Below are 26,029 nucleotides of genomic sequence, written 5' to 3' on the forward strand. Positions count from 1 at the left end.
TGGATGCCGAAGGGGCCGGAGGACCGAAGCCGCTCGCTCTCGCGCTCCCCCGCCTTCCTGGGAGCGCAGGCGCGCCCCCGGCCGTGCCTGTATATTAATGAGGGGCGGGGCGGGGGCGGGGCAGCGGGGGCGCGGCGGCCTCGCGCCCGCGCGTGCCGGGACGCACCGCGGGGGGCGGTGCGATTGTGAGGTGGCGCTGACGCACGTTCCGGAGTTCTTAAGCGGCGAGGGCGGCGGCAGAGGCGGCGGCGGCACCCGAGCCGGTCTCGGGAGGCGGCGGTGACTGCCGCGAGGGGTGGCGGGGCCGAAGTAGGTGCCCCTGGCTCAGTCACGGTGTCCCTCTCTCACTGACTCCCCCTCCTTCCACCACGGCCGCGCCGCCCCAGATCCGGCGGTTTCCTAGGCGGGGCAGCGGACGGGGCGCCTCTCCTCCGGCTGCCGCCGGCCTGGTAAATGAGGGACTTCGGATTTGGGGTGCTGCAGACCGCCCCGCTCCGAAGCAGCAGCCCCGGGTCCCTATTCGGCAGCGGGGCGTACCGTCCCTACGCCACGGGGCCCACCGCGGCCGCCGCCCCGCTGCCCTCCACCACGCCCTTCGGCCCGCTCTCGCCGCCGCCGTTGCCTGTCACCGGCTTCTCGGAGGCCGCCTCCCCCTTCTCTATCCCCCTAGGCTGCGGCGGCGCGGGCAGCTCAGCTGCCGCCGCTTCCTCTTCCTCCCCGTTCTTGGCGCATCAGCAGACCATGCAGGATGAGCTGCTGCTGGGGCTGACACAGCAGCCGGCGCGGCCGCTCTCGGGGGCGGCGGCCGCGGAGAAACTCCCCAACCACCACCCCGGCGGCGGCACGAACGCGGGTGTGACCCACCTCCTCCCCTCCCAGGACTTCAAACCGAGTCTGCACCACCCCTCCTCCTCCTCCGCCTCCTCCTGCTGCTGCTGCCGCACCTCCTCCCCGCAGGACTTCAGTAAGCGGCAGCAGCAGCAGCTGAGCAGCCAGAAGAGGAAAGAGTTCAGCCCTCCCCACCTTCCCCACCCTCCGGACTCGAAGCCGCCGCCGCCGCCGCCGCCGCTCCACTGCCCCGGCCGGTTCAGCCCGCCGCCGCCCGGCCCGCTCCTCCAGCCGGCGCAGCTCGCCCAGCGCCAGCAGCCGCCGCAGCCGCCGCCGCAGCAGCAGTTCAGCGTACCGCACCCGCAGCACCTCCCGCCGCAGGACTTCGCCCCGCGGCAGCGCCCGGCCGACCTGCCCCCGCTCCCGCAGCTCCAGCCCTCGCCGCCCGCAGCCCCGCGGCGCCGCCACGGAGGCGCGGGCAGCCCTCGCAAGACCCCGGCCGCGGGCGAGGGCAGCGCCGCCGAGCCCCCCAATGCGGGCTTGGCCCCCTCGACGCCGCCGGTAAACCCCGCGCCGGGCTCCATGGAGTCCCCCAACCACCCTCTGCTCAACAGTCCCAGTAACCTCCTGCCCGGCGGGGCGCTCGGCGCGGGCGCCTTCAGCAGCCTGCAGAGCCCGGACCTTCCGCACCCGGGCGGCGGCGGGGGCGGGGGGCCCCCGGGAGGCGGAGGGGGAGGCGGCTCCGCGTCGCCGCCGCCACTGCCCGGCTTCGGCACCCCCTGGTCGGTGCAGACCGCGTCGCCGCCGCCCCAGCCCCAGCCCCAGCCGCCGCCGCCGCCCCAGCAGCAGCAGCCGCCTCCGCCCCAGCAGCCGCCGCAGCCGCAGCCGCAGCAGCCCGGCTCCTCGGCCGCCACCCCGGGTGGCGGCGGCGGCGGCGGCGGCGGCGGCGGCTCGCTCAGCGCCATGCCGCCGCCCAGCCCCGATTCAGAGAACGGCTTCTACCCCGGGCTGCCGTCGTCCATGAACCCGGCCTTCTTCCCGAGCTTCTCGCCCGTGTCCCCGCACGGCTGCGCGGGACTCAGCGTGCCGGCGAGCGGCGGCGGCGGCGGCGGCGGCGGCGGCTTCGGCGGCCCCTTCTCGGCGGCCGCGGTGCCCCCGCCGCCGCCGCCCGCCATGAATTTACCTCAGCAGCAGCCCCCGCCGCCCGCGGCGCCGCAGCAGCCGCAGAGCCGGAGGTCGCCCGTCAGCCCGCAGCTCCAGCAGCAGCACCAGGCGGCGGCCGCCGCCTTCTTGCAGCAGAGGAACTCCTACAACCACCACCAGGTACGGCGGGCGGCGGCCCGGCTGCGCCGCGGGGCCGGCGACCGGGGCGGCGAGGGCCACTCGCCCAAGTGAGAGGGGGGACTGGGAGGGCGGAGGAGGGGGACGGGGCTCGGGACGCCAGTCCCCGGCGGGCAGCGGCCACCGTGGGCTGCGAGGCTCCGGTAGGGGGGTCGCGCCGGCAGCCGCTGCGGTCGGGCGCCCCCTCGAACGCCCGGCGCGGCGGGGGGGAGGGGGGTTGGGGCAGCGGCCGAATGGCGCCCGGGACCGAGGGCGGCGGCGGCGGCTGCGGGCGGGCGGGCGCCGGCCCGGCCGTCCCTCGCAGCGGGCGCCCCGACCCGGAGGACCGCTGTCGGCGATCCTCGAGGACGGGCCGGGGGACGCGGGGCCGGCGGGCTCGGACGAGCGGCCTGGGGAAGCGAACTTGCGAAGGAGGGTCGTGATCGCCGCAGACGGTGCGTGCGGCGAGCCGGTGACTCTTCCCCGTCGTCCAATGAGGGGACGGGCGGAAAGGAGAGGCTTTTTTCTTTCGGGTCCGTCTCGTTGCGAGTCGGCCCGCGCGAGGTCTGGCCGGGGGGCGGCGGTGGCCCGGCCGGGACGAGCCGCCTGCCGCGCCCGGGGCCCCGCGCTGAGCTGTCAGGCGGCGGGAGAGGGGAGCCTGCCCGCGGCGGCTCCGTCCGCCTCTGCCGAGGTGCCCCGCGAGCCGCTGGCTTTCTGCGCCTCTTCGCGTTTGGGGACGGTTTGGTGGCTGGTGAGGCCAAAACTAAACTCGGATCCGGGAATCGTGTGATACCTCGCAGGGGGGACTCACGTTTTTTGGCGGCCTTGACCGTCTCTTGGGTTACGGGGTGTGTATATTTTGAGTGGGTAATGCAATTATGAAATAACACGGGGCCGGGTTTTTTTTGTGTGTGTGTGTGTGTGTGTGTGTGTGTGTGTGTGTGTGTGGTGTTTTTTTTTTTTTTTTTTTTTTTTTATTCATCCGGGTCCTTTCCGATTCAGGCTCCGTTTTGTTATCTTCCCAGTACAATGTTTGAATGACCGCCGGCTTTGGTTCATTGACATCGAAAAGCGTATTTTGTTGTCCTTTTTTGATCCAGTCAGCATTTCCTGTAGTGATTCGTATGTTTAAGGTCATTTTCGTGATCAAGGACCGAGACAGAAGCAGAATTGGACCTTAACCGGTGCTTACTTACTCCTGTAACTTTTTCCATTGACCAGTTAAAGTTTTCAAAGGTTAACCTTTTAAAGGGCGAACGCTGTCAGACCAAAGTAACAAGTTGAGAGTTCTCTGAAATGAGAGTAACAGTTAGTCTTTCTTTCGAGTCCCCGGTGTCTCCCCGAGGAAGAAGAACGTGGCCTACAAGGATTGAAAACACGTCATTTGGAAATAATAGTCCGCTTTCCCATGATTTTCACAGTCTCGAGCAGCTGTGTCCTGCGTGTCAGGGTGTTGGGTTTTTTCCGCTGGGAACTTGCCACAGAAAAGTATCGATAGGTGCTTTTGTGCTCTTGGAGCCCTGCTCGCGGCCATTGGAAGACCGCGTAGGGTGGTTCGTGTTTAACTGTGATCTGCGTCTTGTCAGAAGATGGTTCTCCCAGTGAAGTTTAAGAGGTCACACAGCTGCCCTGTGGAATTTTAGATCGCTGGAAGAGAACTTGAACCCTGTGTCAGCAAGGAAAGTAAGGCCTTCAAGAATGGAGTGATTTCTTCATGGTCGCCCCAGCTGTGCTTTTGAACTGTGGGGAGGGCGAGATGGCAGCATATATTCATGATTATCTGGGCATTTAAAAAAATTTTTTTAATAGGTACTAGGGGTCAAGTTCTCTCAAAAAGAGAAAGCTGTCTCACAAGAAGCAGGTTTCATTTGAGGAATTCTTGACTTACAGTAACTTACTGACTTAGAGCAGCTGCACGGTCCATACTTCCTTTGGCTAAGCGTTAGAGCAAGCTTCTTGGCAATGTAATTGCTAGCAATTAGTATTTTTCAAAAACCTACGCTTATTGCCTCGTGCTGAATTGTCCATTCTTTGGCGACTGACAAATAAATAGAATTTATTTTTGAAAATGAATGAGGTTACTGGAGACTTGTATGAAGATCTCTACTAGAATAATCAAAGCATATAGTTAGTTGTTTTTCTTCAGTATATCTCAGTGGATCCACCTATGGGTAACATCAGATAATTGCCTAACAGTTCATGGATAATTAAGTGAAAGAAAAACAAAAACACTTTAAAAGAAACTACATTAAAATCGGAGTAAAATATCTTAAAAGTTGAATACGCGATAGGAAAAAAAAAAAAGAAAAAAAAAACCAAACCCACATATTTTCCATACACTCCCTACCCTGAAAGGCGTTTTTAGTTCATGCAAGACAGTAACAGCAAATGTTATTACCATTATTCACTTTTGTAGCAGTGCCATTGGTTTTGGAAAGCTAACGTCTAAATATCTTACTCCGATTGTTACTCCTATCTATTAGTTAAAGACCGGATTTTTACTTGTATGCCTAGTAGAATATGGTTGTTTTAAGATCACAATGTAGGTTCTATCTTCAAGGACCTTCGAAGTTAATTTCAATTTTAAACTATTTTTTTCTTCTTCCATACACGATTCTGAAAGGACAGAAATGTAACCGCCTGGTTCTATTTTAGCAGTTGTCATGAAATATCTGCTCGATTCATTATAATTTATAGTGGACCAGATGATGAAAACTCACCTAGCAGGAAATGAGTATGTTTTCAAACAGCAAGATCGCAAACCTATTACTTTTCGTAAACTGTTAAGCTATCCTTTATTGCCTTTAGAGATTTTTTTTTTTAAGATTATATATATATTCTCAGCTTAGGCCGAAATTTTAGTTTGAATTGTAAACTCTCTAAATGCCTGTAATTTAAACATACGTGTTTTTCTCAGCCTCTTCTGAAACAATCTCCTTGGAGCAACCATCAGAGCAGTGGCTGGGGCACTGGAAGCGTGTCGTGGGGAGCAATGCACGGCAGAGACCATCGTAGAACTGGAAACATGGGGATTCCAGGAACTATGAATCAGATATCTCCATTGAAGAAACCATTTTCTGGTAATGTCATAGCACCACCAAAATTTACTCGCTCTACTCCATCACTGACTCCAAAATCTTGGATTGAAGATAACGTGTTCAGAACCGACAACAATAGTAATACACTCTTACCCTTACAGGTAAGAATGGTATGTAAATGGTCTTATTTCTAACGTTGATCTTTCAAAACAAGAAATTGGGTGGTGGTGGTGGTGGTGGTGGTGGTGGTGTGGAAAAACTGACAGATGAAAAAATAAAAAATTTCTGATTTTAAGCATTAATTTAAGGACAAAATACAAAAGGATAGAGAAAATGGATACTGTAAAAAATTCTCTAAACACACGGTAGAAAAGAAGCTTCCTAAAATGTAGAAAAACCTGCTGTGTTTCTCCAGTGCATATTGAAGCTTTTAATTGGCAGCTCAAGAATGCCTTAATTTATTAATGTTTAATAGGCCACCAAAATGAGTTTCTCCTCCAATATCACTAAACTAAAATGTTAAGCAATTGTGCATAGGTTTGACTGTGATCAGCTGTGTGTATATTAAAATATACCCAGTACAGCTGTGATTATGGCAAAATAATATTAAGACTTTTTACATCCAATTAAAATTTGCCTTCACTGGTTCAGGGACTATTTTTTTCCTAAATGTGGCTTAATAGTTATGATGATTAGACACTTTTTCAGGCCTTTTAAAATGTTTTATTGATATTATAGTCTAATAAAGCTATTTACGATGAGATTTTTTTTTTTTTCTCCTGAGACCTTCAGAGGGCCAAAGATACAAGATAGAAGGAACTTTGATTGTTTTATTTTCTTTCTTTCTTTTTATTTTTTTTTATTTTTTGTGGGTGGGTGTGGGGAAGAGAACTGCTTATTTCTGATGAAAACTTCTATGCTATTGAAGGTGAGATCTAGTTTGCAGTTACCAGCTTGGGGCTCAGATTCACTCCAAGATAGTTGGTGCACTGCAGCCGGAACATCCAGAATAGACCAGGTAGGCTGCACAGTGTATATTCTTCAGGATTTTGACTAGGAGTTTAGTGTTTATATTATGAGTAAGATTTATTATTAACTTTCCAATTATACCTTTTTAAAGCCTATGTCAGAGAGCATTGAAGCAATTTATTTTTAAAAGGTCACTTGACTTAAACTATTTAATATAAAATGTTTCATTTTCAAATTTATGAGTAATTTATAATTATTTCATTATTTCCAAAATATAAAATTTTCTTTTTGGAAAAAGGAATTATATACCCAAGAGCACCTGACTTTAAACATCAGTCAAACTGAACAGATTTTATCTTTGAGAGTTGTTTTCAGCTAGGGACAAAATTATGGATTTGCTTATCATTCAACTTTAAGTTTCATCAATATTTTACAGAATTTTTTTAGCAAATGCTTGTCATGGAATCTGCTACATTTGTCTTGAGGTATATTTCTGAAAAAGCCAGTCTTCCATTTTTTTCACCTTTATAAAAAACTTCGTGTGTTTTTATTCTTTATTCTTTATTTATTCTTTATTCTAAAATTTGTCACTGCTCTTATAGACTATATTCTTGTGAATAGTCAGTTTCCTGTAGAAAAGCCCTAAATCAAAAAGCTAGGAATCCGTCTTAATCACATTACTTTCAAGCCCTTTGTGGTTGCAAAATGCTATCTCTTTTCCTGCAGACTAAATTTGAATTCAAACTGGGTACCCAGTGATGAGAATTATTACAGGATGAGTAGAAAACTCAGTCCTACATGAGGATTCTTTACTACAGAGCCGAAGCTTGAATGAGCATAGACTTGACATTGTGGGATCCCACTGAATGGAGCTATGTTATCTTTAGCTAAGGCTCTTCCTTAGTTAATTTGTCAACATGAGATGATTTTACAAGTAAGGACTGTATAAATAGATCAATAAGATGTTTGTAAATAGCCTTCTAACCTAGAGGGTTAGCAGTAACTTCAGTAATCTACCATTAGCACCTATTGTAGACAAGTCCTACCTATTTACCAAAATAGTCCTGCCAGGATCTCCACTTAGAAATAAGTGGTTATCTCACATAATTTATAATTTATAATTTATAATTTATAATTTATAATTTATAATTTATTGTTTTGTTAACAATGTAAGTTAGCTATCCATCTGTTTCTACCCTCTTCTCCACTCTGGCTCAGTTAGGCCGTATTAGTGACATTTTTATGGTAGCCCTTTTATGTTGTTCAAATTGAATACGTAAATGCCTAGGAGATGGTATGTTTGAAGAGGAAAATTATGGTAATCATTTTGAAGGTGGCAAGGGACGTGTTTTTAGAGAAGAAGAGACATAATTATTTGAAGAGCAGGTGTAGGAAGCAGCACAAGGATCCATAGACGGGGGATATTAACTATGGAGAAGAAAGAAGACAGATTAGCTGTCATAAAGGGACCCCCGGAGGCGGGGCACGTGTTGAGAAATGAGGTTATTGAGATGCTGTCAGTGGGTGACGAGCTAGAGTGGATAGAAGTGATGATGAAAAAAGGGAAGTTTTCAAACTGGGCCCTACAGAGGTGCCCTTCCTTGGCTGCTCTGGGAGCAGGGCCTCCAGTGCTCCCACTTAGACTTCAGTCAGAGCCACTCTGTTCTTACCCATGTTATAACCGAGCATTTCACATAAATTCATTTTACCAAAAAAGATTTGGGTGCTTAAAGATAATGTTTTCTTCTTTTGGTAAACTGCTGAGATACTAGCATTCCCTGTGGACCCTTGAAGCGAGGTGTGATGTGATGGAAGCTGAAGAGTGGTGAAGAGAAAGATGGTGGAAAGTGAAGTGAACTAGAAAGAAAGGAGGCCTAAAACCTGAACGTCCTTCATCTTTCTCAGTCTTTATGACATCGGAGCATACTGTTGATAGGCTTTCATCTCTTTGGGTCATAGTTTCCTGATCTATAAAAGGAGAACCTTGAACTAGATCATGGAAGGCCTTTTTAGCCAGCTCTTATACTTTCTCTGATCTATTTTGGCCATTTCTTTTCCTCCTTATCCACCTCCCCCCCCCCCCCGCCCCCCCACACACACACTTTATTTTTAGAATACAAGGGTCTTAGTTTATTGTGGAGAAGGGGTGGGAATTGGACTGAGGCAGTCCAGGTGTACTGTATGGCCTCCCAAATAGGCTGAAAAGCAATGTTGTTCTCTCTTTTGAGCACCCTAAGGTACTTAACTATATAAAATTAGTTCTCTGTTTCTATCTTTCCATAAAAGGTTGAGGTATTTGAAGTTGAGGTTCTTAAAAATACAGCAACAGCTGTAAACTTCCAATTGGTATCTTAAACCATTGGGGAGTTCCTCACTATTTGGCAAAGTTAAAATTACAGAAAATTCTTAAGCACTTAAATATCTGGGGAAATATTTTCATTCTGACTTTTTTCCCCACCACGTACAACATTTTAATACTAATAAACCTCGGTTAACAAATACATTATTTTAAAACATTTAACTTTTTATTTCTTTTAGTCTCAAATCGAGTAGGCCTATAAAATATACTGAATTGTAAAACCAGAGTCTTAATTTTTGTACCTGGATACTTGAGGCCTTACCTATACCAAGAACTGGACATGTAATTAACATTCAGTAAATGGGAAAGAAATCATTCTGAAAATTGGTTTTATTTCAGTTATATATAGCATTTTTAGGGTTGGTTGGCATTCTCTTATTTTAAGTAATTATGTCCTTATGGAAAAATCTTCAAATTTAGAACTTTTAAAAACAAGGGTAAAGTTTTATGCACATTTCTGACTTTAAAATTAACGTGGGTGGGGCGCCTGGGTGGCTCAGTCGGTAAAGCCTCGGACTTCGGCTCAGGTCATGATCTCACAGTCCGTGAGTTCAAGCCCCGCGTCGGGGTCTGTGCTGACAGCTCAGAGCCTGGTCCTGTTTCAAATTCTGTGTCTCCCTCTCTCTCTGCCCCTCCCTTGCTCATGCTCTGTCTCTCTCTGTCTCAAACATAAATAAATGTTAAAAAAAATTGTTTTTAATAAAATTAATATAGGTATTTTAATTTCTTTAAAGTGCTATTAGCTAGTTACCCTTGCAAGAAATTATACTTAGATGTGTGATTTTTAATTACCTTAAAATTGAATTTTCAATTAGATACTGAGATTTCAGTTTATTTATTCATTAATACTTGAATTTTTTAAATCAAAAAGTAAATATACTTGTAGCTGAGATTATTACTTAAAGGTTTATATATGGCACATTAGTTCTCTCTAAATAATTAGCAACGTGGTCCCTTTAAAGGTGTAACATAGCCATAAAGCCTATGAGATGGTATGTCGGCCTGTCCTCTAGCTAAGGGATTATGAATATATTTAGTTCTGTATTTTTGTTCCTATGGAAGTTCTTGAGTGTGTCACATAAACTACCTTAAATTCATTGAAGATGCTTTGCACCAATCTTTAATATCCAAACTGTTATGACAACATGATAGATGATAATTTGGAGGTCTCTCAGAAAAATATATTATTTGGTATCTTTATTCACTTTGCACAAAAACAATAAATAGTAGCAGACCAAGTCCAATTTTTCATTCATTTAATAAAGCATTCCTTAAATTTTGGTTCTTAAAGGTGATGAACCTCATTTAAGGACATTGGTGGTAGTCATCAAACTGTAAACACTGAAAATGAGAGAGAATGGGTCTCTTGTAACCTGCTTAGGTAATGGATGCTTTTTAAGTTTTGTATCCTGCATTCACTTCTCTAATTGCACTTGATACATTTTTTTTTAAAATTTGTTTATTTTGAGAGAGTGACAGACTGTGCACACCCACGAGCTGGGGAGGGCAGAGAGAGAGAATCTTAAGCAGGCTCTGCACTGTCAATGCAGAGTCCTAGGCGGGGCTCAAACACACAAGCCTTGAGACCATTGACCTGAGCTAAAGTCAAGAGTCAGACACTCAACCAGCTGAGCCACCCAGGGGCCCCTGTACTTGATACGTTCTTATACCGGATATTTTCTACTAGCCTTTTCATTTAACCCTTGTGGATACTAGTATACCTTTGGCCGTTGGGGCCTTTAAAAAAATTTAAAAAAAAAAATTTTTTTTTCAGTCCCTGTCATGCCACTGAGTCAAGGTTCAGATTCATAAAGGAAGTTCAAAAACTGTTATGTTCATTATGTATGAGGTAGTGTTTTAATTATCCTTGAGCTATATGGGGAGAAGTTCTGTTCTTTGCCTTTGAGAAGGTGGAAGCCCAGTTGGATGAAGAAGGGGTGTCTGTGTAGAACAACTAGAGACTGATAGGAGAGAGTAGGAGCCTGATGCTACATTGTGGAGGGAGACAGTAGCATGTCGTCTGCTGCTCATTCACCACAGTGCAACAGCACTGCGTCGTCAGGAGTGTAAAATCAGTGTTTGCTTGAAATGGAGGACAGTATTAATAACAACTTTGCTGTTTCATTTTAAAGCAAAAATTGGAAAACCAAACACAAAAATGCAACAAAAGTGGATCTCTCTACTTAGCCAGAAGGATATATGTTAAAGCGTCTGGTATATCTTTAAACATGACAATAGAGGGTTTTTCCATAATCCATCTCCTTATTCTTTGGGAGAATATTTCATTTTCAAGAGGAAAATGTTCTACTTGACCATGTCTTTTGAAATGAGACAGGGTTTTGCATATTTCAAAGTAAAAATGTAACATCCCATTGAAACGTTCCCTTTTAAGTTTAAGTTCTTTCTGTTGTACTAGTTTTAATATTCTTGACCTCTTTAGTTATTTTTCAGCATTTATAATGTTTTTTTTTAGATTATCCTATTTAAGATGAGGATTTGAGATTAGATTACTTTGTTCTTTCTGTGTCCTGCAGTCTTTCTAGGACCGTATGGTTGCTTCTGTAAGTCTTTATGCCAAAAGTCTGGGTTCAAGAAAATAACAAAATATTAGAATATAAGAGATTATAGTTTTCCAGTGTTTTCTGAGCTTTGCCTGTTCACTGTTGTGGGATTCTGTAATCTCAGTTTATGAAAACCCATTTAAATCGATTCTTTGCCAGGTAATTTTCATATTTAAGGTAGATTCCTCGTAGTGATTCTTACTTTTGTGAAACTTCTTGGCTGTTTTCAAATAGTCATGTAGTAATAAACGTAGGTTAAGTTACATTGCTATGATTTTCCATATGTAAGCTAATCAGCTTTGGTGTGTTTATGTTTTCCTTAAAATGGTTTCGGGATTTTCATTTAGTTTTTAAATCAATGGCAGTTTTTGTGAACACAAATTTTTCTAATATCCTTATGTTAGAAAAATGCGTATTTGTTTTATAGTCAGATTTGTTTCTGTTGTTTTTTCCAGAAGTTATATTTTAATACCCATACTTTATTTAATGGAATTACCTGTATTTTTTTAGACATGAGCCTACAGGTTTCATTAAGTCTAGAAAGTGATTTTGAGGTGTCAGGAGCTCTTTGCCTGGTCAAGGTTATTTTGTGTTCGATGCTTTAAAAATCATGTGGGATGCAGCAGATGCTTACCAAAGTATAAGTTGGCTAATATTTGTATAATGACTTTATTCTTTTCTTTACTAAAGCAGGAGTTTGTTTCATTATGAAAGACTTGAAATGCAAGGGAAAATAGGGACCTGATATGTGGGCATTACCCTATTTCAGTTCAACGTAGGCATTAAAGCTAAAGCTATTAATACGTGCCGCTTTTTTGAATAACTGTTGTCAGTTGACTATCTAGTGATTGCTGATATTTATTGAATAACCATTTCCCTTCTTACCTTAAGTAATTGCCCCTGGCCCATTGAGAGTACATATGGAGTTACTTCAATGATTTTACTCTAAATTTTGCTCTAAAGCAGGATCAAACTCAAACTCTTTGAATGGAGTTAGAGTGTGACTAAAAACCAAGAAACAAAAGTCATTTGGGTGGTGGTGAGAGTCACCATCAAGTTCATAGGTCTGTTAAGGATGGGGCGTAGTCTGATTCTGTTAAAGAAAACATCAGCCTGAGAAGATAGCCTTAAACCATAATGTATTTTCTTTGTAAGAATTTAAGGCAAATAGAATATAAAGTATTTATAATACATCTTAGAACCTGTACGATACAGCATACCTAATGAGGTTTCTTTGCTTAATTATGTGAACAGTTTTTATCATGATAGTTTACATTTTTTAATTCTGTTAATTCTATTTTAAATACATCTTTAATACATCTTGTCTTAGTTACCATTTGAGTCCTTATTCCTGGGGGATTTATGGTCCTGTATGTAGTCTTTGTCCTCACAGAGCTCAACTTAAATTTGCAGAGTTTTTTTAGTAGAGTTAGGGTACTATTCATTCAAAAATATTTGAGAGCCAGCTATATTTCATAATTAGAAGGTCCTTACCCCTAATTAGCTTAGATTAGTGGGTGAGGCAGGAAAATCAACAAATTAATTATGCATAAAGTAAAATGGAAGCACAGAAGATGGAAATATTTGGAGAGATTAGTAAAATTGTATGTAATTTTTGTCCAAGGGCCATGTTCTTCTCTATACTAGTTTTATTTCATTTATTACATAGTACTTTGAGTCTTTTGCTTTTCTAATATGTCTATTTGCTTTGCTGTGGCTTTTCTATTATTAAGGTGGACTTTAGGCATTGTCTACTCTGAAATAATTTTTTTCTTTTCTTGTAGAGCAGTGCCTAAAGAGGTTTAGTAAACTATAAGATCAAGAAGTCCAGCACTTCTTTAAGTATGGTTTGTGGACTAGCAGTCTAAGTATCACCTGAGAACTTACTGTAAATACACATTCTTAGGGGCCTCTCTAAACCTATTGAATTTCAGACTCTGTCTCAGCAGAGTCCCAGCAGCCTGGGTCCCAGATGATTGTGAAGCATGCTCATGTGTGAGAAGCGCTGTTGTAGTTCAGTGATTATCTGTGCCTCCTTCACCAAAGTCATGTTAATGATGTAAAATAAAGTAAGTAGGGGCACCTGGGTGGCTCAGTCAGTTGAGCATCTGGCTTCGGCTCCGGTTATGATCTTACCGCTAGTGGGTTCGAGCCCCGTGTGGAGCTCTGTGCTGACAGCTCAGAGCCTGGAGCCTGCTTTGGATTCTGTGTCTCCCTCTGTCTCTGCCCCTCCCCTGCTCATGCTCTGTCTCTCTCTGTCTCAAAAATAAATAAACGTTAAAACAAGTTTTTTTTAATAAAAAAAATAAAGTAAGTAAAAGACAAGGAGTACCAATGTAGCTGTATTGTGGTCATGCTGGAGTAAGAGCTCTGGCCTAGCATTGTGTCTTTAGTACTACTTTGCACACTTCTAAATTCCTCAACAGCAACTTGTTTAGTCTATAATACTGATTCTGGCCCCTTAGTTTTAAAAAGTTCACAACCCTAATTTAAACCTCAAGTGGAGTAAATAAATCAACATATTTTCACGAAAGCTTCTTAGGTTTGTCTTCAGCTTTCCAAAAGACTGTCTCTAAATCATCCCTAGATTGTGGACTCCTTTGGAAAACTGATGAAATTCCTAACCCTTTTCTTCAGGAAAAAAAATATGTGTACACACCCATACAGGATATTGTACATAATCTCAGAGATTTCATGGTCCTTCTTGGAGCTCATGCAGGTTAAAAAATGCCTAATTCTAATTTCTGCAAAGAGTTTTTCCCCTACTTTTCTGATTCTTCCCTTTTTCTGTGTTTTTTTTTTTTTTTTTTTTTTTTTTTTTTTTTTGAGAGTTAAAAATGGCCCGCCCTGACTCTCCTTCATATACAGACACTTGTACAAACACCTACACACACTTAAATGGGTGGGGGTCACCACTGAAATTTTTGTTTGTTTGTTTGTTTGTTTGTTTGTTTGTTTTTGGTGACTTGGGCATGGGCCAGAGCTTGCTGCGATAGTTCCCTATGTGTATTTGTTCAAGTACATTGAGGGTGTGTTGGGCAGAAGAACAGTATAAATTCATTAAGCATTAAAGAATCAGATTCCTTCTAGTAAGCAAGTTGAGAGATTTAACATTTAGCAAACAAGACTCCCAGCTACACAAAAGACTTTGTTCTAGGACTTGATGAGGCAGGAAACTTGGAAGGTGGAAATATTGTCATCCCTTTCCTCCCTCCACCCCCTGCCTTTTTTGCAGGGTTTGGAGGGAAAGCGAATTTAGAAATGCAGAGACCAACATGTGAGAACTTCAGAGAGCAAGATTTGAATATAAGTATTCTAGGTGTTAGTCTTTGTTCTGATATTAATAGTTTCATTCTTTTGATTTTTATGGTATGAGATGTTTATGCATTTATTATTGTGAAATTCTGACCAAGTCAAATAATGTGTACCCCGTTTGATAGATATTTAAAGTGTGGTGCCATTATGGGATTAATTCCTTTCCCCCAAAATATTTATTTTTCAAGTGCCAGTGTCTTCCTGGATATATGAGAAAAGTATAGAAGTTAAATAACAGCTAAAACTGCTTCCTACGTGTATAACATTTCACAAATCTTTTTAAGTTGAGAGTGATAACAGTAGCAATTATTTTACTGTATTAATGCTGCCAGTGAAATAAGATTATTTTTGGTATGTGATTTTGGAGATCTTAAATGTAGCATTCTCTCCAATACAAGAGATATTATAGCTCATGAGATCTTTAGCTACTGATACTGTCTTGGGATGCAGACTGATAAGTAATATATTAATCAGATGTCCTCTTTTATGTAAGAAGGTTTAGATGGTATGGTATATTTATCATCAGTTTTTGAAAACTTGTATAGATCATATTGAGTCTATTTTTTTCTCTTCTTCTAGGATCGAAGTAGAATGTATGACAGTTTGAATATGCACTCTTTGGAAAATTCCCTTATTGATATTATGAGAGCAGAGCATGATCCTCTTAAGGGTAGGTGGCTTTTTTTTTCTTGTATCACCCACCGCTTTGTCTCACCATTTTATGTAGGAAAATGAGCACTAAGTAGCACTTATGTTATCTATAAAATTGTACTATGCTTGTTAATAAAAACCTGTGTGAAATGTCATCCTTTTTCCTTTGTAGCTTATATAGATACCTGCTGATTTATGCAGAGAGAAATGTAAACCTGTGTCTCTTGTTATTGAACAAAAAGCCACTGTTTAGAGATATCTTGCAGTTTACCAGAGGTTGAAGAAAGGATCTAAAATTGTTTAGTTCAGGGGCACTTGGGTAGGTCACTGGGTTAAGTGTCGGACTCTTGATCTCAGTTCAGGTCTTGATCTCAGGGTCGTGAGTGCAAGCCCTGCATTGGGCGCCACGCTGGGTGTGGAGCCTACTTTAAACACAAATGAAAATGAATGAAGAATAAATACATAAATAAATCTGCATGCACCGTATTAGCTTCAGCCCACACACTTGAAAAAAAAATTATGAAGTAACTTTTCCAAAATTCTGTCAAATTCAGAAATAAAAAAAATGCCTTGGAATATTTGTATTTACAGTTCACAGTGATTCCAACCTAAAATTGTCCTTTCCCCATTTTTCTTCTACCGTCATAGGATTTTGAGAGGGGATATTTTATGGGAGCTTCTCTGAGGTTTCATACAAGTTGGGGCAAATTAGGAAAAAGAGTCAGCCCCACTGATCCCACAGTATCAGCCTTACTGTTAACTGTATCTGAAGATATTCCATTAACATACTTGTTTTTATTTGTTTGTACATTACTTGTTATTTTACATTTCTTTGTACAATATATCTCCTTGCCTTTCAGTAGTAACAGTGAACATCTAGCAAACTGTGTGCACTTGGGTGATAAGAGATATGTTATTTATTGCTGCACAATAAATTATTCCACAATTTAGCAGCTTAAACAACAATAAATATTACCTCACAGAGTTCTACGGGTCGGGATTCAGGAGCAGCTTAACTGGTTAGTTCTGGCTCTCTGAATCAAAACCATGTGTTACTTGGTAATTTGTCCATATTTTTAATTCTATAAAGCCAAATAAGAATTCCCTTATAAGATTTTAGCCCAAAACTGTAGCACTTCAGTGTCGGCAGCAAGGTGGTGGCTTGAGGCTGTGTTGGCAATACTGGTCAGTTATCCAAACGGTTTGTTCTGTTTCTGGATTTTGTTAGTTTCTTGTCTAATTCCCTTATTTTTAAGGGGCTTAAGAAGTTCAAGGGATCATCATTAGTGATTGTTAGCAATGTGTGGGGATGGTAATTCTCCTCCTCAGAAACTAATAAAGATTATTATACTTTGGGATTTTTGGGGGTTTTTTGGCAGGGGGTGGGGGTGGGAGGGTTGGGTGGAGGGAGCTGCTTCTAACCAAAACCCAGTCTAGTTTTTCGAGTATCTGTATATGGGGTCTTTTTCTCTTTCCCTGTTATGTTGACAGTTCCAGTGGCATCTGTCTTCTATCCACTGTTTGATAATAGAATCCAGTAGTTTATGATTATGAAGAAGTTCCCTCTCTTTATTTCTTTGGTTTATGTAGAAAGAAAACTCTTAGAAATTCTAATGTAAGATAAAGTCATCATCAGCTGTTACCAGCAAATAATGAAAAGGTTTTCATTGTCGTTTCTCCCAGTCGTCTTTAAAAAGGCCTTTTAAAGATGTTAAGAGAAACCATTCTCATTTCAAGTTTTCTTTTTTTCTAAAGTCTATGTTATAATAAAACTGGAGAAGACTTTGAAAAAGAAAATGGAAGCAGCATAAGACCAAGAGGAATTTAATAATTAAAAAACAAATCTCAAGTGAAGGCAAAATTCTTTCGTTAGAATGGGAAGGGGAAAATGTGCTCAGTACCACCTTTAGGAATTATGGTAACAAATCTCTGTTCCTTTTCTTTTTTTTAATGTTTATTTATTTATTTCAAGAGAGAGAGCGAGCAGGGGAGGGGCAGAAAGACAGGGAGAGAGAGAATCCCAAGCAGGCTCCCAAGAGCCTGACGTGGAGGTCAGTCCCACCAACCATGAGATCATGACCTGAGCTGAAATCAAGAGTCAGAGGTGTAACTAACTGAGCCACCCAGGCACCTCACAACTCTCTAATTGGGAGTGTTTTGTATCCTACATTTATTATGGTAGGAAAGAAAAGAAAAAAATAAATAAAGAAAAACATTGAGAGATACCTCTATAGAGAAAGAAAGAAGACCGGTACTTGTGCATACTGCCATCAAATGGCTATTAAAATGGTCCTGATGCACCACAGCTACTACTGAAAGACTCTTCTTGTCTTACTAGTGCAGACTTCACTGCCTTCTGGGACATCCTGTCATGTATCTTCCTCCTGGTACTCTGATCATTGCATGTTTTCTCTGGGCGGGACCTCGGTAAAATCTGCTAAAGCAAGGTTGTGACAGAACAGAAGAAACCAGTCTGTGGACTTCCCCCGTTTGTCCAGTCCTTGTCTTCAGGGCAGCACTGCAGCCTGTGTCCCGTCTCTTCCATCTCATCTTTTCATTCCTTTCAGAAAACTCTGTCCACTGTTTAATACAAGTTTAATACAGTCTTTTTTTTTTTTTCAAAAAATAGAATTAATCTTACTTTATCCTTTTTAAATGTTTTCAAAGGTCAGCCATGTGCTTTGCCTTCCTTATGGGATCTAATGGAAAGGGAGTTGCAGTGTAAATTTTTTAATGAATTTCTTGTTTACCTTTCTATTAATGATGAAAGCTTCTAGAAAATTTTTCACATGAACTTAAGTGATAAGAGATTTTACTGTTATGTATTGCTGTATAACAAATTACTCCTAAGTTTAGCAGCTTAAAACAACAATAAACATTTATCGGCTCCACAATTTCTGTAGGTTAGAATTCAGGAGCGGTTTAGCTGCTTGGTTCTGGCTGAGGATTTCATGAGGTAGCAGTCATGTGAAGGCGTGACTGGGGCCGGATGTTCCTTTTCCAAGGTGACTCACTCATGTGGCTGGCAAGTTAGCACAGGCCGTTGGTAGGAGAACTCAGTCACTCACCATGTTGAGCTTTCCATGGGGTGTCCTCACAGTATATTTTCTGGATGCCCCCCTCCCCATCCCCGCCCTGAGCAAAGATCCAGACTTGAGGTTAATGTTCCAGGGTCTTCTATGACCTAACTTCAGAAGTCTTACACCGTCACTTCCATGGCATCCTACCACCAGTGACATAGGTCAGCCCTACTCAACGGGGGGGGGGGGGGGGGGGGGGGGGGGCAGGGGCCACTACTCAAGAGATGTGAATACTAGGAGGCAAGCATAAGTGGAGGGTGTCACGGAGGCTGACTTCCACAGAGATAAAGGCAGAAACTATAAATTGGCATTCAGTTTTACTTTTCTAAAGGAAAAGAGAAACTACTCAAGGTAAGAGTTACTGTCAGTAGAAGAGAAACAGTCAAGCAGCTCTCTGGAATCCAAAGGAAGTCTGGCAGGTTACTGGTCTGAGAACTGACTGATTGTACTAACACCTCCCATCCCCAGTGAAGTCCAGAATACTTCACTCTACGGCTTGTTTCCATTTTCCCACTCTCCGGTGGTTTTTACAGGTCAGTAGGGGAACCTCTGTTATTTACTGTTAAGGTTCTGTGGGTTAGCATAGCAGGTAGGAAGGGTCTTGTCTCATGGGGGCTCTGCAGATGTGAAGTGACGGCAAACAAAGATGGAGTTCCGGATGCACGTTAGTCCATAGAGTGTGCCTACTTTTGTACCAGGCAGTGTCCAAGACCTTGGCTGTAATTGTGTAAAACAGATACAGTCTCTGTTCTTAAGGGATTTACAGCCTGCTAGAAAGAAGAGACCTTATAGTTATACGTATAATGTACATACATACGTGTGATACATTAATATAATGTTTATATACACATAATCTATAACCAGAGTGTTTGAAGTGCCATGGAGGGAGATGATAAGGTGCTTGGGTAGGTCATAAGTAAAGGGAGAGAGATACTTAATTCATCTGTGGCGTGAAGAAAGCTAAGACCTTAAGCTTGAACAGCACAAAGATGAAAAACCACTGGCGGAAAGTGTCAGCTAGACAGAGGGGCCGGGATGTATGGAAGAGCTTGTCACATTTGAGGAACTGAAAGCAGACAGTCCTGGCATAGCTCATTTAGGGCTACCTGATGCTGACTGGCTATAACTGGATATAACTGCTCAGCCCTAGGGAGCAGGTGCTGTCTTCTCCAGATCGTGAGCACTAACACACCGTTTTATGCTTTCCTTAGTATTCGTGACACTGATCTGTTTTTATTTATTCTGCATTGGTTTCTTGCCATTAACATCTCATTTTCTGATGACCGTCTTCATTCTTGGCAAATATTTTTCTTTTCAAAGGAAGAACAAATACAGATTCTTTTAATGCTTAAAGCAAATCATGCTTTGCCAACTGCAGTTTTGCAATTTTGCAGTTTTGTTTTTGCATACCTATATTAAATAATCTGTGATCTTGCTATGTATGTGTGGGTCAGTTCATTCTGCTTTAAACAAAAGAACAAGACGGTGATTATTGTTAAGCTCTCTATCCTCCCTGCCCTGAGCAATCTGCAAAAATGTCTTACTGTGTAAGCATTTTTACCAAAATTTGCTCATCCCCCTCCCCAAAAGGATAAGAGGAAAAAAAGAAAAAATTAATTTCAGCTAAAAAAAAAACGATTCGAAAACTGTGGATAGCAGTTGCAGTTTAATATTACAGTTCTTGGAAGTATCCGCTTTAGCAATTCACAATGACTTTACCAGTGTTCCCTAAACAACTTAAAGGAATCAGGAAAAAGGATTTAGAGTAGGATTTTATGGCAACACATGTTTAAAAGTGGATGCCTTCAGAACTTTATTTACTATGTATTTTCGCGTCTAGCATCATTTTTATCACTTGACTGCTAAGCTCCTATTTTCCAAGACTCCCGAAGTAGAATCTGTGCTGTTTCACTGAGAAGATAAGGAATTGCTTCTGTGTAAGGTGCTAAATGGTTGTGGTAGTACCGAATCAATTCTTGCCTCTTTTCTTCTACTCTTCTTTTCCCTCTGATTCTCTTCAGCTGGCCGTAATGTAAATTTGTAGTACTAAGTCAGAAAATACCTTGTATAAATTTCCGAAAGTCTCTGGTGTGAGAATTTACATTTATGAACCTAGGAAGTGTTGAGCTGGGCAGAGATTCTCAAACTCTGAGAGCATGTGTATCAGGCGGGTTTCAGGAGCCCAGTCCCAGAGATTGTGCCCTGCGGCCTGTGCAGAGAGCACACTTGGAGACACTCTGGAACAGGGGAACAAGATGAAAGAGATCTATTGGAAGTTGTAAACATTTTAATGACATTATTAAAACACAGCAAAGTGCAGAGTAAAACTAATACCAATCATCTATATGCCCGAGCAGTTCTGTTGATTCTCTTAAGCTCCTGGTACACTGCCTTCACTGATTTCTCTGGCAGAGAGTGGAAGGCATCCTTCAGAACAGATTTTACTTGTCTTCGGCCCACTTGTGTTTCCTGGAGTAAACTTTTCAGGAGTTCCAGAAAGTGCAAATCACGTATAATAACATGTCTTCAAAAAAAAGATCATCAAGGAGGGATTGCTGTATATATGCTTTCAATCTTTAAAGAACATGTTTCCTTTTTTTTTTTCTTTAATGTTTATTTATTTTGAGAGAAAGAGAGGATACACAAGTGGGGAGGGGCAGAGAGGGAAGGAGAGAGAGGATCCCAAGCAGGCTCCACGCTGTCAGCGCAAAGCCCGATGCAGGGCTCGAACCCACCCAGGAGTCAGACACTCAACCGAGTGAGCCACCCCAGCATCCCAAAAATATTTCTTTTTAAAAAGGAGTGAAATTTGTGCGTACTTTCCCCTGGATTTCATTTGTTTTTATTTTTTCCTACAGACCACAGGCCTTGATAAATAAGAAAAAAAATCATTAACTTTGAAAAAAATCATATTTATATCGAAGCCGTGCACATTTCATTATTTTGACGTTAAGAGATGCTTGCTGTTGATCCTTGTAATATGCCTCATACCTTAATACTTTACCCTTCAAACTACTCAGAATTGAATTCATCTCAAGAAAAGTACAATTTTCAAGATTTTAACTTTTGTTTTCTGTGACAATGTCTGCAGATTAAAGAGGAAGTTGTGAAAATGTGGTTGTAAAAGTTCTTGTTTTAGAAAATTTACGTGAAGTATAGTATCATGAATAGAGATTTTTTAAGTTTTATTTATTTATATTTCTTTTCAGGTAGTTGCAACAATATGTAATTAGCAACAATATTATTAAATTTGAAAACAAATGGTTATTTCTTCAGGCAGTTTTGGCTGTTTAAGCAATTTGAATTACAACAATATGCAGTTTTTCTTCTTTAAAAACTAAAACCATTCAGAAACCACAGTGAATTTTCTTAAAATCACATTTATTTATTCAGAGCTTATATGGGTTTACTAAAAGTCTGTTTTCACCACAAATCTTCATTAAGACTTTAATTATGGGCTTATAACTCTTATTTTTAGGTTGAAAGTCAAGAAATACAACATTTTTCATATAGAATTTGTCACGGTAAAAGTGGGTACTTGGGATAATTAGCCCTATGAATTTTAGTTGCTTTTAGTATTTGAAGAGTATTGGAGAGTCTCTAATGAAGGATTTCCCTGTAGAGTATAGGACTTTATCCTTTTTTAAATGTTTATTTTCTTATTACAAAAAAAAATAGTATGTGTTCATTAAAGAAAATTTGGGAAATCTGGAAGAATTTTTCAATCATCAGTTATTTCCACAAACTAAAATAACCAACCATGCTTGATATGTTGGTGTATAATTTTTTCTAATCTTTGTCTACTACATGTAAGCTTAAAATATTTGCAGTAGTCAAATCTTTTATCTTCCCTCAAACCTGGTTTGATATGTACCCGAGTTAAAAAGTCAAATAGTGCCATAAGGCTTCTATAACAAAAGATAGAAGTCTTCTCTCATTCTTTTCTCTTTGCTTCAGATCCCCATTCCTTAGAGGTAGGTAGCTAACTTTCAGTGTTTTTTTTTAATGGATTCTTCATGTAATCGTTTGTTAATAATATGCTGAGGCTTCTAAATTTCCTACATTTTTGGTATTATCTGTTGACTGTGAACTTTGACTTGCCCATCCCCCAACACTTACCCTGCTCTGTCCTCTCCAAATGATTATAGGATCATTTTTGTTTAAATCAGGAAGTGTATTGGGGCGCCTGGGTTGCTCAGTTGGTTAAGCACCCAACTTCAGCTCAGGTCGTGATCTCACGGCTCGCGAGTTGTAGCCCCGCGTTGGGCTCTATGCTGACAGCTTGGAGCCTGCTTCGTGTTCTATGTCTCCCTCTCTCTCTCTGCCCCTCCCCCGCTCATGCTGTCTCTCTCTGTCTCTCAAAAATAAATAAACATTAAATCAAGAGGTGTTTTGCCATGAAAATGCAGATACTCATGGGTGAACCTCATCTGTTTTGTACTGTAATGTAACTTTTTTCTTCTTTTTCTTAGAATTAATCATTGTCTCTTCTGGTTTGATTGCTTTGTTATCTAAGTACTTGTCACTGATTCATCCCAAAATTTATCAATAGAACCCTGAAGCTTCCTTCAGTACCTCTAAAAACATCAAATAATCTTAGATTGATTTTTTTTTTTTTTCCTGCTGTTGAAAGCATCCTTCTGCAGCCTTTCATAACTGTCACTGTGGGACTTCTAGAATGCTGAGAGTTCCTTTTCCTGTGGGATCCTTGTCCTGATCTCTATACCCTTTTCTTAGTGGTCTATACCTTTGTTTTATTGGGCCTGTTTTATAGTACCTTCCTTCAGGTGGGACATACATTTTAGATCTCATACGTATGAAAACGTGTTTATTCTACTATGTAAGATGATAGGCTGGTGTGGAATTACATGTTTGTAATTGCGAACACTGAAAGCATGCTTCATTGTCTTTTACCTCTCAAGGTTACCATAAGTGTATTACCATCATGATATCTGTTAATTTGTATGATCGATTGCCTTGTTTTGTGTTTTTAAAATTTTTGTCTTTCTTTCTGGAAGCTTTTAGGATATTTTCATGCCTGCGGTTCTGAAATTTCATAATAACGAAATATGGATCTTCTTATGTGTATGCATGGGGGAGCCCTGTCTTTCTCTTCCTTCCTTCCTTCCTTCCTTCCTTCCTTCCTTCCTTCCTTTTTTCCTTCCTTCCATTTCTTTGTTTATTTCCTTCACTGAACATCCATTGGGCCTTTTTAATTTGGAGATGCATTTCTTTCAATTCTTGGACATTTTTGGCATTTTGATCATTTCTTCCCTTCTATTTTTAATATTTTTCTTTCTGGAAATCCTGTTCTTCAAATAGTTAACCTCCTATATTCATCTACTTGCCTGTTTTCCATTGCTTTATCTTTTGTTTTACTTTGGGAGACATTCCCTCAGTTGTTACTCTTCAACCCTTTTATTGATTTTTCTATTTCAAAATTTTTCTCTGAAGAACTTTTAGGACCCTCTTTAAAAAAGTCATTGAACTTTCCTTTTCTTCCTTGATACTGTTTTTCTGGTGTGCTTATCTTTAAACACTATATTGTAGTGTTTGTGGATTATTTTTCCATTTCCTTGCACTGTTTATACTTCTACGTTCCTCTTTTCTGTTTGGTTTTGTTCTTTCATTCATGCTGGAGGTGTTCATCACATATCTTACGGACCTTTGATGTCTGTTCATTTTTAAAGATGAGACACAAAAATGGTGATTGGAAGCTCTGTGTATGTAGTTGGGATTGACAAACCAGTGAGCATTGCTATAAGCCAACCAGGTGGAACTCCCACAATGTCTGTTTCTAGGTCTTTTCTTTCAGTCTGGGAAATGAACACCGGATGTATGTCGTCCATTCTTCTGTCTGGGAGCTAGAGGCCTGACTTCTCGCCTTCTTAGAAAAGCCAGAGAGAGGGCTGTGTGTCTCTCTGATTCTTTTAAAAACTAAAAAGCAGTCCTCGACTTTCCCGTGTTCAGTTCCACCCCACATCTACTCGTAGTGATAACTAGAGCTTCTTATTCTGGAAGCTCTCCAGGTGTCTATTGTGGTAAATGGCTTGTTTCTGGATAGTCTTCCCAGGCACGCACCAGTATAGGTGTCAGAGATTTCAGTGATTTCTGGTCTACACAGGCAGTTAACCACTCAACCATTCCTGTTCACAGCTTCCAAAATTTTGGTGACATAGTTCTTCTGTGATCCTGTCTCATTTTATTTGTCCTGATGGGGTTATGCCTCTTTAAAACTTCCATGACGCCATTTTTAGGGGTTTCAGAAAGCAGCAAAGATGGACACAGGCATTCAGTCGTCCATGTTCGGTTGGAAGTCTCTGTAATCCCTAGTCTATTTATCTTTTTGGTGAAGCCCCCCAACATGCTTAGTCAGTAGTAGCTTACTTTATTAAAGATTGTTAAAGAATTCTGTTCCTTTTAAATGGAGTGCCTTGCTCATTTATTTTTGATTCAGTAGCTTGTTTTCTTTTTTAATGTATCTTTCACACGACACTGTGTCATGGGAGCAGTGAGCACCTCTGTTTTTGCTCTGTCTTGAGTCAACATTTATTATAGTTCCAAACAAATAGAAAGGGCTCAATAAATTATTGGTTGAACGATTGAACATTTTTCTACAAGGAGTCATATTTTTTGTCAATATCTACTTAAAACTTTTAAAAATTACTTACATGCATATAAAATAGTTTACATAACCATTTCCCTACAGTTGGAAATTTAGGTATTTCAAATTCTTAAATGAAAATCAGTGAGCTTTTTGTGTTTATTCCCATAGAATAGGCTTAATATATATATTTTTGAGATTCTAGGTATATATTGCTGACTTAATTTTAGGTTTTATGCCATTTAACACTGCTGCTGGCAATGCTTGATTGCCCATTTGTTATTCTTAATATTATTTTCATTTATACAACTATTATAGGTTAAAGTTTTGCAACCATTAGTCCAACCTGATTTTAATGTTAATTTAATGGATCTTAATTAGTACCAGTTTTATTGGAATAACTTTATGATGACACATTATGATGATTAATGACTTAAGTTTAGCCTCTGTTGCTGTTGTCTTTCTTTTTGTGGTTATACTTTACTTGAAACAAACTTTTTGATATTCTATATTCCATGATGTTTCTTAGTTTATTTTCTAATATTAATTAGATAAAAGTTTTAAAAGTTGTAAATCATTATTCAGTGAAGAAAATTTATGATGGGGCCCTGCTTTAAGAGTGAGTTAACTAGATTAATTTTCGTGGAAACTCAGATCGATGGTTTTTATTAAGGAATGATTCTGTTGCTCTCTTGGGATCTGGTACTTTGGATCTAAGGGTCTTTTCTGCATTTGTATGATCTTATTCTTAGGCTTTTATGAGGCTTGCATTGAGATTTGGGAGTGAGGTCAGGAATGACTGTCCTGCCCCTTGGATCTGAGCAGAGATTGGAGTTATTCAAGGTTGGTAATGACCACATTCTAAGTGGATTTTACCAGACTTCCTACGAACCATTTTTTTTTTTTTTCTAATTAGATTTGGAAATAAAGGTAAAGCATAGACAATGATAAAATATGAGGAGAGTCTACCAAACCAGTGGGAGCAATGCTTTATATTTAAAGCATATAAGAAGAATCTTTTCATTTGTACAATATGTTCGTGTGTATAAGAAACACACACACACAATATAAAATGTATGGTACATATCATGCATTAAGCACTTGATGCATGTCAAACACTGCTCTGAGGACTTTACATGTATTAAACATGATTCTCACACCTAAGATGTAGATATTTTATCTTCCATTCGGGTGACTGTTGTGGCTTACTAACAATAATTGTCCAAGTGGCAATGCTAGGAAGTGGTAGAACTCTGGAGTTTGTGTTTTTAACCATCTTAGCATACTGCCTCTCTTAGTATTTG

At 41.4% G+C, this 26,029-nt stretch overlaps 1 protein-coding gene across 8 annotated transcripts in view; it reads left to right on the forward strand.

The window, feature by feature from the left end:
• The first annotated feature begins 222 nt into the window (after positions 1-222).
• CPEB2 (cytoplasmic polyadenylation element binding protein 2) overlaps positions 223-26,029 on the forward strand; it is a 72,256-nt gene continuing 46,449 nt past the window's right edge. For 2 of the 8 annotated variants that reach the window (XM_060655412.3, XM_060655411.3), the window contains exons 1-4: positions 239-2,151; positions 5,066-5,347; positions 6,115-6,204; positions 14,970-15,060. In XM_060655412.3, coding sequence (XP_060511395.3) covers positions 454-2,151; positions 5,066-5,347; positions 6,115-6,204; positions 14,970-15,060 — 2,161 coding nt within the window. In that variant the 5' untranslated portion in view covers positions 239-453. Of the gene's footprint in view, positions 2,152-5,065; positions 5,348-6,114; positions 6,205-14,969; positions 15,061-26,029 lie in introns of all 8 variants that reach the window. The other 6 variants (XR_009616525.3, XM_060655410.3, XM_060655413.3 and 3 more) reach the window with 6 other exon arrangements.

The sequence above is a fragment of the Panthera onca genome, chromosome B1 (genome assembly GCF_046562875.1).
Source record: "Panthera onca isolate mPanOnc1 chromosome B1, mPanOnc1 haplotype 2, whole genome shotgun sequence".
NCBI classification, from domain to species: Eukaryota; Metazoa; Chordata; class Mammalia; order Carnivora; family Felidae; genus Panthera; species Panthera onca.